Here is a 13,221-nt window from a genome sequence, read left to right as displayed (position 1 = left end):
GTCTACCCAGCTCATCTAACCGACAAGAAGACACTGAAGGTCTACCCACTGTCTGTGCGACAAGTGACAAAGACTTCACAATGCCCATACAAGATGTGCGACATCTCAGCGAGACTGACAGATCTCAGCTAGTATGTTCCAAGGCACTCGGCAATCAAAGTGAGGCTACCAGTGACTCCAGTAACACCACATTAATTCAAACCTCATCTACTCGAGCTTCTCCACAAGAACCTGAAATGACTCCAGACGGGGAGTGTCAAGAAACCAAAGCTGATTTAGGTGAACCAGAAAGGGCTCCAGACGTGGAGCATCAACAAGCCAAAGATGATTCAAGTGAACCGGACATGACTCCAGACGGGGAGCACCGAGGTATCAAAGACGAAATGCTCAATGAAACAGCAGATGCCACAAAGGACACTGACACTAGCTTTGTGAAGGGCTCGCATTCTCCACTCGGTGTGGTCATTGAGCACAACAAACACAACAACAAGCACGTCAATAACAACAATGACAACAACAATGGAACAACAACTGGTACGACATGGTACAACTCTGCCCATGAAGGACACTGTTACTGCTCAGCTCAGAACAATGGCGAGAGTGCAAACATACCATGGCATGTCAACGCATCTTACCAATTCATGTTTGCTACACGACGGACAAGCAAACCAGCTTTTAGGAAAGATGTCATCAAGAATTGCTACCAGAAGCATAAAAAAAAGAGTCCACCTTAGACAATGAAGTGATTTGACCATTTGAACACCTCCTGCTGACTTCTTGGTTACGTAAACACCAGGACACTGACGGCGTTCACAAGGGAATGACAACATCAACATCGACACTTCCATAACAGCACAAGAAAGCCACTCGACCGTGTTAATTCATGAACTTTGGACTCATAACTATTATTTGGTATTGTATAATCCTCAATTTCATCAGAACTACTCTTTGATCTTGTATTGTCATGAAAAAAGGGGGGATGTGGTGATATGCATCACTGTAAATGCACAAGGGGTTAATGTAAATACACTATGGCTAAGTAAACACTAGAAGGAGCACCAGAGACATCATGACATGCAGACATACAGCTAATTAACACATAGAATAGGACACGACCAATGGCAGTCAAGACACCCAGAGGTGACACTACCACAAGGGGGCATTATACATAAGGACAGGGCACACATGCTCTGCCTCTTTCCACAGGTGACACTTAGAGAGTAGGACAGGGGCAGATCAGAAGCAATACACCCACCATGTGGCTTAGAGCAGACTGGCTAGTTAGACTGAGTTACTATAGTAAGATTAGCAGGAGAGTCGAACTCATAGAGAACTGTGCTAATGGTTCAATAAATCACATTGAACTTACTTCAAAGTCTGGAGTATCTTTTGGTCAAAGCTGCATCGAGTTGCAGCCTGTGTTATCCCAGAGTACATAACACAACAGTAAGGACTAAAGAAGGTGCCAATAGTGGCATAAGGGTGAGATACAGAATGGTTAATGGCAGAGCAAAGGTCATCGCTGTGTGAACAAGTGACAGATAGCCCTATGGGAGAGGCGGGAAGGACTGGGACAAACTATGTAGATTTTCAGCATTTGGACTATTTGCTTTAATCGTCATGGGAACTGTAAGTGTGTACTGGGGAGCAGGAAAGTTGGCATTCTGTGCTTGTTGAAGGAGGGGATTGGGAATGATTTCTCCTGCAGTGCCCGACACAGGTGCCTTTGTACCTCTTGTTTTTTTTCTCTCACCCCGATTAGTATCTGGAGGCTCGTTCTACTCCTGGCCACACAGATGGATGTCTAACCTATGTCCTCAATGACAGATCCATGGCCTTCACAGGAGATGCTCTCCTCATTCGAGGCTGTGGGCGCACGGACTTTCAACAAGGTAAATATTTCCGTCCCTCAGTTCCCAGCTTTCAACCTTCTCAGGTAGACACCTTCCACATTCTCCCCACTCTCTGCATGAAGATGTTTCGCCTGAAACCCCCCCTGCTGGATTTATTGGTGATTATGTTATCCTGATGATCCCTTGTCAGTTCTGGTCCCTCCTTCGCTCCGACCCCCCCCCCCCCCCCCCCCCACTCTCCCACCCCCCACCCCCACCATCTTGCCCCCACCCACCAGCCAAGATTGGAAACATCTCTACATCTAACCGATCGAAAACCTTTCATAATTCTAAAGACTTGTATAAAGTCCATCCCCCTTCGGGATGTTGATCATTTACACCCACCCGACGGGGCCTCGGTTCGATGTCTGATCAAAGAAACAGAACGCTGCACTTCAGGCGAATTATCAATAATCACACAGTCAAGACTCTGGGAGATTGTTCTTGCCTCAATACCTGTTTCCACATGGACACGTGTAAATATATTCATTATGAGAACTCAGACTTTCAGTCTTGATCCACTGACAGTGCAGCGCTTCCTCTGCACCGAACCGCCAACAGTCCAGCTCTCCCTCAGTACTGACCCTCTGACAGTGCAGCACTCCCTCACTACTGACCCTCTGACAGTGCAGCACTCCCTCAGTACTGACCCTCTGACAGTGCAGCACTCCCTCAGTACTGACCCTCTGACAGTGCATCTCTCCCTCGGTACTGACTCTCTGACAGCGCAGCACTCCCACAGTACTGACCCTCTGTCAGTGCAGCACTCCCTCAGTACTGACTCTCTGACAGTGCAGCACTCCCTCAGTACTGACCCTCTGACAGTGCAGCACTCCCTCAGTACTGACCCTCTGACAGTGCAGCACTCCCACAGTACTGACCCTCTGACAGTGCAGCACTCCCTCAGTATTGACCCTCTGACAGTGCAGCACTCCCACAGTACTGACCCTCTGACAGTGCAGCACTCCCACAGTACTTGCCCTCTGACAGTGCAGCACTCCCACAGTACTGACCCTCTGACAGTGCAGCACTCCCACAGTACTGACCCTCTGTCAGTGCAGCACTCCCTCAGTACTGACCCTCTGACAGTGCAGCACTCCCACAGTACTGACCCTCTGACAGTGCAGCACTCCCACAGTACTGACCCTCTGTCAGTGCAGCACTCCCTCAGTACTGACCCTCTGACAGTGCAGCACTCCCTCAGTACTGACCCTCTGACAGTGCAGCACTCCCTCAGTACTGACCCTCTGACAGTGCAGCACTCCCTCAGTACTGACCCTCTGACAGTGCAGCACTCTCACAGTACTGACCCTCTGACAATGCAGCACTCCCTCAGTACTGATCCTCTGACAGTGCAGCACTCCCTCAGTACTGACACTCTGACAGTGCATCTCTCCCTCAGTACTGCATTTGGCCTGTCTGCCTTGGTTGTTGCTTTCATGTTTCTGGAGTGTTGACTCAAATCCACAACCGTTTGACTCTGGAGCGGGAGGGGAGATCGGTGGGGAGGGGAGGGGTGGGGGGGGGGGGGGAATGTGGTTGAGGGAATAGTTCCCCGCACGTGTCCTGGGACCAATCTATATCCCTCAGCTAACATTACTTCAAAAAAGAAAACAACAAATCTGCGTCATTATCATAATTGCTGTGTGGGATCGTGCTGTGCACGGAAATGCTGTTTCCCTCGTCCCTGTCGCGACTCATTCTGCTTCCCTCTCGGAATCTCATTCCAGGTTGTCCGAAAACCCTGTACAATTCCGTGTATGGAAAAATCTTCACGCTCCCCGCCGATTGCTTACTCTACCCAGCTCATGATTATACAGGTCGGTGAATGAGATTCTCCACATTACCAGAGAAAACGATCGATTAAATGCAGGAAGCAGAGCCAATTCTGCGGCACTGTTGGCACGGGGGGGTTGGTTGGAAGTGGGTGACAGAGAGGTGGTGTTATAATAACTCTTTGGGCTGTGCAAAATTTTAAATTTACCAACCTCCACATCTACAAGCGCCAGAGACAAGATGTGAAATTGAAGGTAGAAAGGACACCTAATTGCTTTGCATTGTGTGGGGGTGAGGGGAGGGGGGGGAAGGGAGGGGGTGGGGGAGCAGGGAAGGGATGTCAGGGATAAGTGTTGTGCCAATCCCCGCAGCGATTGACAAGCCAAAATCACCGCATTTACCAAACGAGTGAAAAACCAACAGGACAAGATTTCACTTTCATAACGTGCAAAACTATCAGCACATGGGGTGTACCTACACTTCAGGGACAGCATAGTGCCATGTGTGAGTACCTTTAAGAAATGGGTGTTTAAGAAATGTACCTTTCAGAAATGGGTGTTTATAAATGGGTGTGTATATAAATATCTGCAGTGTGTACCTTTAAGAAATGGGTGTTAATTACTGCAGTGATGTCAGAGTGTGGGTGGAGCTGCGCTGACTGTCAGCTTTTTACTTTCGTTTTAGGCTGTTTGCTGCAGGGTGTGTTTTAGTTTTGTTTTCAGAGTTGGATAGCTGCAGTCACAGCCAGAAGGTGTATGAGTCTCTCTGTAATCTAAAGACTGTAAATCGATCCTTTGGTGTTTTAAAACTAATAACTGCTATCAGTAGTGACTTTAACCTGATGTGCTTCTGTTAAAGGTTATGTTTTAAGGCTTATGGATGTTACAAGGAAAGCTTAAAGGATTAATTAGTGTTTTATTCTTTGGGGGTTGTATTTGAATTAATAGTTGCTAAGATGTTTACTGTATGTTTTAAAAAGGTTAACTTGAGTTCATAGAATAAACATTGTTTTGCTTTCTAAAAATACTTTTCCATTTCTGCTGCACCATACCTGTACAGTGGGCCGTGTGCTCCCCATACCACAATCCATTAAAAGTTGTGGGTCGGACTTCCGGTGGCGACTATGAGGGAGTAAGTTGCATACTTGGTGGCTCCCACTCTGGCCGGGCTTTTGGACCTTTTCCCCCCGGCTTTTTCGTTGCTTTGAGTTCTGATTTTGAAAGTGCGGGCATTTAAGCACTGGATCCGCACAGTGGTGCATGGAACGGAGAACCCCAAGGGATCGTAAGGGAAGAAATAGAAAGATAAGCAAGGGCTGGGTAGAAGTGGCTGCTGAACCTAACATGGCCGAGGTTCGGACCCCTGCTGCAACGTCCCAGCCATCGATGGAGGAGCTGATGCAGGTTATCCAAGAGGGCTTCGCCAGACAGAAACGAGATTGTCTTGACCCGATAAAGGAGTTGGTCGATCGGCTGGAGCGCAGGGTGGATGCCCAGGATCGGACAATCCAGAAGTTGTAGAAAGCGCCGGCGGACCAGGAGGAGCACCAAACGGTGGTGGAGCTGGAGGTGGGGATGCTGGAGGATCAGCAAAAGAGGATGCTGGAGACGGTGGAAGATCTGGAGAATAGAGCACGCCGGCAGGACTTAAGAATTGTCGGTCTCCCTGAGGGGGTTGATGCTGGCGTGTTTGTGGCGAGTATGTTCCAGAAGCTTCTGGGGGAGGGGGCTTTTCCCCGACCGTTGGAGGTGGACAGGGCGTACAGGGCGATGGCGAGGAAGCCACGGCCGGGGGACCCCCGATGGGCGATGGTGGTGCAGTTCCACGGTTTTTTGATAAAGAGTGTGTTTTTCAGTGGGCCAAACGTACAGGAGCTGCAAGTGGGACAATAGTATACTGCGTGTCTATCAGGACCTGAGCGTGGAGGTGGCCAGAAGGAGGGCAGGCTTCAGGCAGGTGAAGGGGATCCTGTTTAAGAAGAAAGTGAAGTTCGGGCTCCTCTGGCCGGCGCGCCTCTGGGTCACTCATGAGGACCAGCACCATTACTTCGAGTCGCCCGAAGAGGCGATGGATTTCGCCAAGAAGAAGGGGCTGGCGCAGAACTGAGAACTTTTTGGACTTAAGTGGCGGTATCGTTCTCTTTTTTTTTTAACGATGTATATATGGCTTGATTGTTGCCTTTTTGTTGTCTTTGAAGTTCTGGGTAAGATGGGGGAGTAAAAGAGATTTGTTTTTTGTTGGGTTTTTCGGTGTTTTGATGGGGATGGTTGGTGGGGACTTTTTTTATTTTGTATTACTTTAAATTGTATTTATTGAGGGGTTTTCTTGTGGGGGTTTCTGTCTCTCTTGGGCCGTCTCCTATGGTAATTAGGAGATTGTTCGGTTTTGGTTTGATGCGGGAAGCGGTTTCGATGGGCGGGGGGGAGGGGAGAAGGGAACAATAGGTGGGAGACTTTGTGGCGCCGTAGATGTGGGTCACCAGGTTAGCTGGGTGAGCTAGTCCACGGAAGTAGGGGAGTGTGTATTGGTTCAATACAGGGCAGGGGTTGGGTTATAGAGTGATGTTGCTAGGGGGGCGAGGGGGGGAGTTACTCTGCTGATGAGGGAGGGACCTGGGTTCGGGGACGGAGAGGAGGTCGGGGGTGAGGGCTACCTGGAGGCGAGCAGATGGCGGCGTGGCGCATGGGCAGGAGGCGGGCCCAGAAAGGGGGATGACTGATCAGCGGGGATGGAGGGGCACGGTGCCCCCCAACCAGGCTGATCACCTGGAACGTTAGAGGGCTGAATGGGCCGGTCAAGAGGGCTCGTGTGTTCGCGCACCTGAGGGCTCTGAAGACGGATGTGGTGATGTTGCAGGAGATACACCTGAGAGTGGCGGATCAAGTTAGGTGAAGGAAGGGCTGGGTCAGTCAGGTCTTCCAGTCGGGGCTGGATACCAAGACGAGAGGCGTGGTGATCTTAATTAATAAGCGGGTGCAATTCCAGGTGGGCAGTATAGTTTCGGATGGGGGGGGGGGCCGTTATGTTATGGTGAGCGGTAAGCTGGAGGGGAGAAAGGTGGTATTGGTTAATGTCGATGCGCCAAACTGGGACGATGTTGAATTCATCAAGAGGGTGCTGGGGAAGATACCAGATCTGGACTCGCACACGATGGTGCTGGGAGGGGATTTTAATACGGTCATCGACCCCGGCCTGGACCGGTCGTGCTCAAAAATGGGGAAGGTGCCAGCGATGGCAAAGGAGTTGTTAGGGTTCATGGAGCAGATGAGGGGGATTGACCCATGGAGGTTTAGGCAGCCGACGGCTAGGGAGTTTTCTTTCTACTCGCATGGACATAAAGTGTATTCCCGGATCGATTTTTTTCATTTTGAGTCGGGATCTGCTGGCGGGGGTGGTGGACATGGGGTCCTCGGCCATCACTATCTCGGACCATGCTCCACACTGGGTGGAACTGCAGGCCAGTGAAGAGAGCTTCCAGCGCCCGCAGTGGCGATTGGACGTGGGCTTGTTGGCGGACGAGGCGGTGTGCAAGAGAGTACGGAAGTGCATGCAGGACTACCTGCAGGTCAAAGACACAGGGGAAGTCTCAGCAGTGGTGGTCTGGGAGGCGCTGAAAGCAGTGGTGAGAGGGGAGTTGATTTCAGTCCGAGCTCATACGGATAGGGCAGAGATGGACCTACTGATCAAGGAGATCCTACGGGTAGACAGGAGGTATGCGGTGACTCCAGGGGCGGAACTGTTAAGGGAGCGCCGGAGGCTGCAGGCTGAGTTTTGGGGTACTCTCCATGGGCAAGGCAGTGGAGCAGCTTAGAAAGGCGAGGGGGACGCTGTATGAATGTGAGAGAACGCCAGCAGAATGTTGGCACAGCAGTTGAGGAAGAGGGAGGCGGCCAGGGGAATTGATAAGGTGGTCAACGGAGATGGGAACCTGGTCGGGGACTCAGCTGAGCTAAACAGGGCGTTTAGGGACTTTTATAGCGGATTCTATCGCTTGGAACTCCCCACGGGGCCCGAGGAGATTAAATGCGTTCTGGACGGGTTGACTTTCCCAAGGGTGGGTAGGGAGCTGGTGGGCGAGTTGGGGGCTCCGATTAGGGCCGAAGAAATATATGAGGGCTTGAAGGCGATGCAATCGGGTAAAGCTCTGGGGCCAGGCGGGTCCCGGTGGAATTTTACAAGAATCTTTCGGGGATATTAGGCCCGTTGCTGGTTAAGGTTTTTAACGAGGCAAGGGATAGAGGGGTGCTGCCCCAGACGATGTCACAGGCCACCATCTCGTTAATGTTGAAGCGGGACAAGACCCGGAGCGATGTGGGTCCTATAGGCTGATCTTGTTGCTTAATGTGGACGCTAAGTTGCTGGCCAAGGTGTTGGCCTCCAGGATTGAAGATTGTGTGCCGGAGATGATTATGGAGGACCAAACCGGATTTGTCAAGGGTAGGCAGTTGGTAGCCAATATAAGAAGGCTGCTTAATGTGATTATGAGGCCCCTGGAGAGAAGGGAAGTTGAGGTAGTTGTGGCCATGGACGCGGAGAAGGCGTTTGATCGGGTAGAGTGGGACTATCTATGGGAGGTGCTGGGACGGTTTGGGTTTAGTAGGGGCTTTATTGACTGGGTCAGGCTGTTGTACCAGGCCCCGGAAGTCTGTGTAAGGACGAATAAGACAACCTCGGACTTTTTTAAGCTGCACCGGGGGACAAGATGGGGATGTCCCCTCACCCCACTGCTGTTTGCGTTAGCCATAGAACCGGGCAATTGCTCTGGGAGGTTCTAGGGGCTGGAAAGGGCTGGTTTGGGGCCGGTGGGGGGGATGGAGCATAGGGTATCGCTGTATGCGGATGATTTACTCCTATATGTAGCAGATCCAGGGGCAGGGATGAGGGAGATTATGGCGATTCTGGGGGAATTCGGCCAGTTTTCGGGATACAAATTGAATGTGATGAATAGTGAAATGTTCGTAGTCCAGGCAAGAGGTCAGGTGGGCCAGCTGGGGGAGTTACCGTTCAGGTTAGTGGGAGACAATTTTAGATATCTGGGGGATACAAGTGCCGCGCGACTGGGGCCGGTTACACAAGTTGACTAGGGGAATTAGAGCACGGCAGAAGTCTTCTACTGACTCACCAGGGAGTTGACTGCGCGTGGAGAGGATGTGTCTGGCGTAAAGCGTGTTAGTCCGCTGAGCGTAGTTTTCTTTCAGTAGCGCCATGGCTTCATCGTAGTTCGGCGCGTCCTGGATAAGCGGAAAGCCGGGTGTAGAGGATCTGAATCTTCTGAGCTTCCGGAATTGGTGCAGACCTGATGTAAGCTTCGAAACAGGCTAGCCAATGTTCAAAGTCCTTTTTGGCGTTGCCTGATTGTGGATCCAGCTGCAGACGATCCGGCTTGATGTGGAGGTCCATCTTCTGAAACCTTTAGTGTGATAAATTGATGCACGATCAATTGCACAAACATGAGAGTTGAATGCAACTGAGGCTTTATTACACTAAGATGTGTAGCCTTCTACAGCAGCTGGCGAAATGGCTGCTGTATGGGGAGCACACATATTTATACTCCGCCTACTGTGCGGAGCCAGCAGGCAGGGAACTAGCCCTGTAATTATAGTACAGGGCCTTACCACAAATCACCTAATATATATATCAGTGGTGACTACCACAGTGGTGGCGGCCCTGGATCTGGGGTCAGTGGAGGAGGTACGTTGGTGCAGTGGGAGCATCGATTTGGTCCCCAATATGTGACAACCATCGGTTTGCTCCTGGGAGCCTAGATGGGGGCTCTCGGGTATGGCAAAGGGCAAGAATTGACAAGATGGGGGATCTGTTTCTGGAAGGGAGCTTCCCCAGCTTGAGGGCGCTGGAGGAGAAGTTTGGGCTGGCAGTAGGGAATGATTTTAGATGTCTTCAGGTGCGGGACTTTCTGCGCAGGCAGGTATCATCCTTCCCACTCCTGCCACGAAGAGGGATTCAAGATAGGGTAGTGTCTAGGGGATGGGTGGGGGAGGGGAGCGTCTCGGACATCTACAAAGAATTAATGGGGGCGGAGGAGACGCATATAGAAGAGCTGAAGCGTAAGTGGGAGGTGGAACTTAGGGGAGAGCTGGAGGACAGCTTATGGGCGGAGGCGCTGAGCAGGGTCAACGAGACCGCGACATGCGCAAGGCTCAGCTTGATCTAATTTAAGGTGGTGCACCGGGCACACATGACAGCGGCCCGGAGGAGTAGATTTTTTAGGTGGAAGACAAGTGGACTAGCAAACCATGTCCACATGTTCTGGGCATGCCCAAAAATTGGGGGATATTGGCAAGGGTTCGCGGATGTCATGTCCAGGGTATTGAAGACAAGGGTGGAAATGAGTCCAGGGGTAGCGATCTTTGGGGTATTGTAAGACCCGGGTGTTCAGAAGGAGGGGCAGAAGTTCTGGCCTTTGCCTCCTTAGTAGCCCGGCGACAGATATTACTGGCTTGGAGGGAGTCTAGGCCTCCGATGTCAGAGGCCTGGTTAACCGACATGGCGAGCTTTCTTGGCCTCGAAAAGATCAAGTTCGCCTTGAGAGGTTCTGTGTCAGGGTTCGCCCGGAGGTGGCAACCATTCATTGACTTCTTTGCGGAGAATTAATCGTCAGTGGGGAGGGAGTGGGGGGGGTGGTTAGGGTAGTATAGAGTAGGGGGTTAAATAGGCGGGCCTTCGGGGGATAGATGTCGGCCATTGCTTTTTGGTTACTGTTCCTTGTACTCTATTGTTTTTGTACTGTGGTTGTTTGTTATGCCAAAAATACCTCATTAAAAATTGTTCGTTTAAAAAAAAAAAGTTGTGGGTCAGGTGAACTCCATGATACACTTTGGGGTTCTCTGAACCCTGGCCCATAACAAGAGGCTTAAGACGCTTCTTCCGTCAAAACCTTGTAATGCCAAAATCAGGCAGCTGTGGTCTCCGTGTTGACTAGCGAGGCACTATGCTAATTGTCTGTGTCCGCCACTCTGGGGGTTCGTCATCTTGGTGGAACCTTCAAGAAGCTGTGGAAATTAATAGGTATGCATGGCGAGTACCATCAAACTTTATTGGCTTGTGCCCAAGGAGAACAACACAGTGAGATTCACTGCAACGTTCTGCCTGAATCCAGCGAAGCAGTAATATTTATAACATTTTCAACCAATAGGTTTAAAGTCGTGCTTTAATCCCTCAATTTGCATGTATTTTATTCCAAACATAGAACATAGAAAATACAGCACAGAACAGGCCCTTCGGCCCACGATGTTGTGCCGAACTTTTGTCCTAGATTAATCATAGATTATCATTGAATTTACAGTGCAGAAGGAGGCCATTCGGCCCTTTGAGTCTGCACCGGCTCCTGGAAAGAGCACCCTACCCAAACTCAACACCTCCACCCAACACCATGGGCAATTTTGGACATTAAGGGCAATTTATCATTGGCCAATTCACCTAACCTGCACATCTTTGGACTGTGGGAGGAAACCGGAGCACCCGGAGGAAACCCACGCAGACACGGGGAGGACGTGCAGACTCCGCACAGACAGTGACCCAAGCCGGAATCGAACCTGGGACCCTGGAGCTGTGAAGCATTGTGCTATCAACAATGCTACCGTGCTGCCCTTAAGAACAAATAAATCTACACTATATCATTTTACCGTAATCCATGTACCTATCCAATAGCTGCTTGAAGGTCCCTAATGTTTCCGACTCAACTACTTCCACAGGCAGTGCATTCCATGCCCCCACTACTCTCTGGGTAAAGAACCTACCTCTGATATCCCTCCTATATCTTCCACCTTTCACCTTAAATTTATGTCCCCTTGTAATGGTTTGTTCCACCCGGGGAAAAAGTCTCTGACTGTCTACTCTATCTATTCCCCTGATCATCTTATAACCCTCTATCAAGTCGCCCCTCATCCTTCTCCGTTCTAATGAGAAAAGGCCTAGCACCCTCAACCTTTCCTCGTAAGACCTACTCTCCATTCCAGGCAACATCCTGGTAAATCTTCTTTGCACCTTTTCCAAAGCTTCCACATCCTTCCTAAAATGAGGCGACCAGAACTGTACACAGTACTCCAAATGTGGCCTTACCAAAGTTTTGTACAGCTGCATCATCACCTCACGGCTCTTAAATTCAATCCCTCTGTTAATGAACGCGAGCACACCATAGGCCTTCTTCACAGCTCTATCCACTTGAGTGGCAACTTTCAAAGATGTATGAACATAGACCCCAAGATCTCTCTGCTCCTCCACATTGCCAAGAACTCTACCATTAACCCTGTATTCCGCAATCATATTTGTCCTTCCAAAATGGACAACCTCACACTTTTCAGGGTTAAACTCCATCTGCCACTTCTCAGCCCAGCTCTGCATCCTATCTATGTCTCTTTGCAGCCGACAACAGCCCTCCTCACTATCCACAACTCCACCAATCTTCGTATCGTCTGAAAATTTACTGACTCACCCTTCAACTCCCTCATCCAAGTCATTAATGAAAATCACAAACAGCAGAGGACCCAGAACTGATCCCTGCGGTACGCCACTGGTAACTGGGATCCAGGCTGAATATTTACCATCCACCACCACTCTCTGACTTCTATCGGTTAGCCAGTTCGTTATCCAACTGGCCAAATTTCCCACTATCCCATGCCTCCTTACTTTCTGCATAAGCCTACCATGGGGAACCTTATCAAATGCCTTACTAAAATCCATGTACACTACATCCACTGCTTTACCTTCATCCACATGCTTGGTCACCTCCTCAAAGAATTCAATAAGACTTGTAAGGCAAGACCTACCCCTCACAAATCCGTGCTGACTATCCCTAATCAAGCAGTGTCTTTCCAGATGCTCAGAAATCCTATCCTTCAGTACCCTTTCCATTACTTTGCCTACCACCGAAGTAAGACTAACTGGCCTGTAATTCCCAGGGTTATCCCTCGTCCCTTTTTTGAACAGGGGCACGACATTCGCCACACTCCAATCCCCTGGTACCACCCCTGTTGACAGTGAGGACGAAAAGATCATTGCCAACGGCTCTGCAATTTCATCTCTTGCTTCCCATAGAATCCTTGGATATATGCCGTCAGGCCCGGGGGACTTGTCTATCCTCAAATTTTTCAAAATGCCCAACACATCTTCCTTCCTAACAAGTATTTCCTCGAGCTTACCAATCTGTTTCACACTGTCCTCTCCAACAATATCGCCCCTCTCATTTGTAAATACAGAAGAAAAGTACTCGTTCAAGACCTCTCCTATCTCTTCAGACTCAATACACAATCTCCCGCTACTGTCCTTGATCGGACCTACCCTCGCTCTAGTCATTCTCATATTTCTCACATATGTGTAAAAGGCCTTGGGGTTTTCCTTGATCCTACCCGCCAAAGATTGTTCATGCCCTCTCTTAGCTCTCCTATTCCCTTTCTTCAGTTCCCTCCTGGCTATCTTGTATCCCTCCAATGCCCTGTCTGAACCTTGTTTCCTCAGCCTTACATAAGTCTCCTTTTTCCTCTTAACAAGACATTCAACCTCTCTTGTCAACCATGGTTCCCTCACTCGACCATCT

General features: G+C 50.0%; 1 protein-coding gene across 2 annotated transcripts in view; it reads left to right on the top strand.

Annotated features, from left to right (window-relative positions):
• ethe1 (ETHE1 persulfide dioxygenase) overlaps window positions 1–13,221 on the top strand; it is a 76,102-nt gene that overhangs the window by 43,206 nt on the left and 19,675 nt on the right. For both annotated transcript variants that reach the window (XM_072468948.1, XM_072468947.1), the window contains exons 4-5: window positions 1,763–1,892; window positions 3,623–3,712. In XM_072468948.1, coding sequence (XP_072325049.1) covers window positions 1,763–1,892; window positions 3,623–3,712 — 220 coding nt within the window. The remainder of the gene's footprint in view (window positions 1–1,762; window positions 1,893–3,622; window positions 3,713–13,221) is intronic.

Source organism: Scyliorhinus torazame, chromosome 12 (genome assembly GCF_047496885.1).
Source record: "Scyliorhinus torazame isolate Kashiwa2021f chromosome 12, sScyTor2.1, whole genome shotgun sequence".
NCBI lineage: Eukaryota > Metazoa > Chordata > Chondrichthyes > Carcharhiniformes > Scyliorhinidae > Scyliorhinus > Scyliorhinus torazame.
Note: the sequence above shows the minus strand (reverse complement) of the source record. Positions and strands in the feature narration are given on the sequence as shown.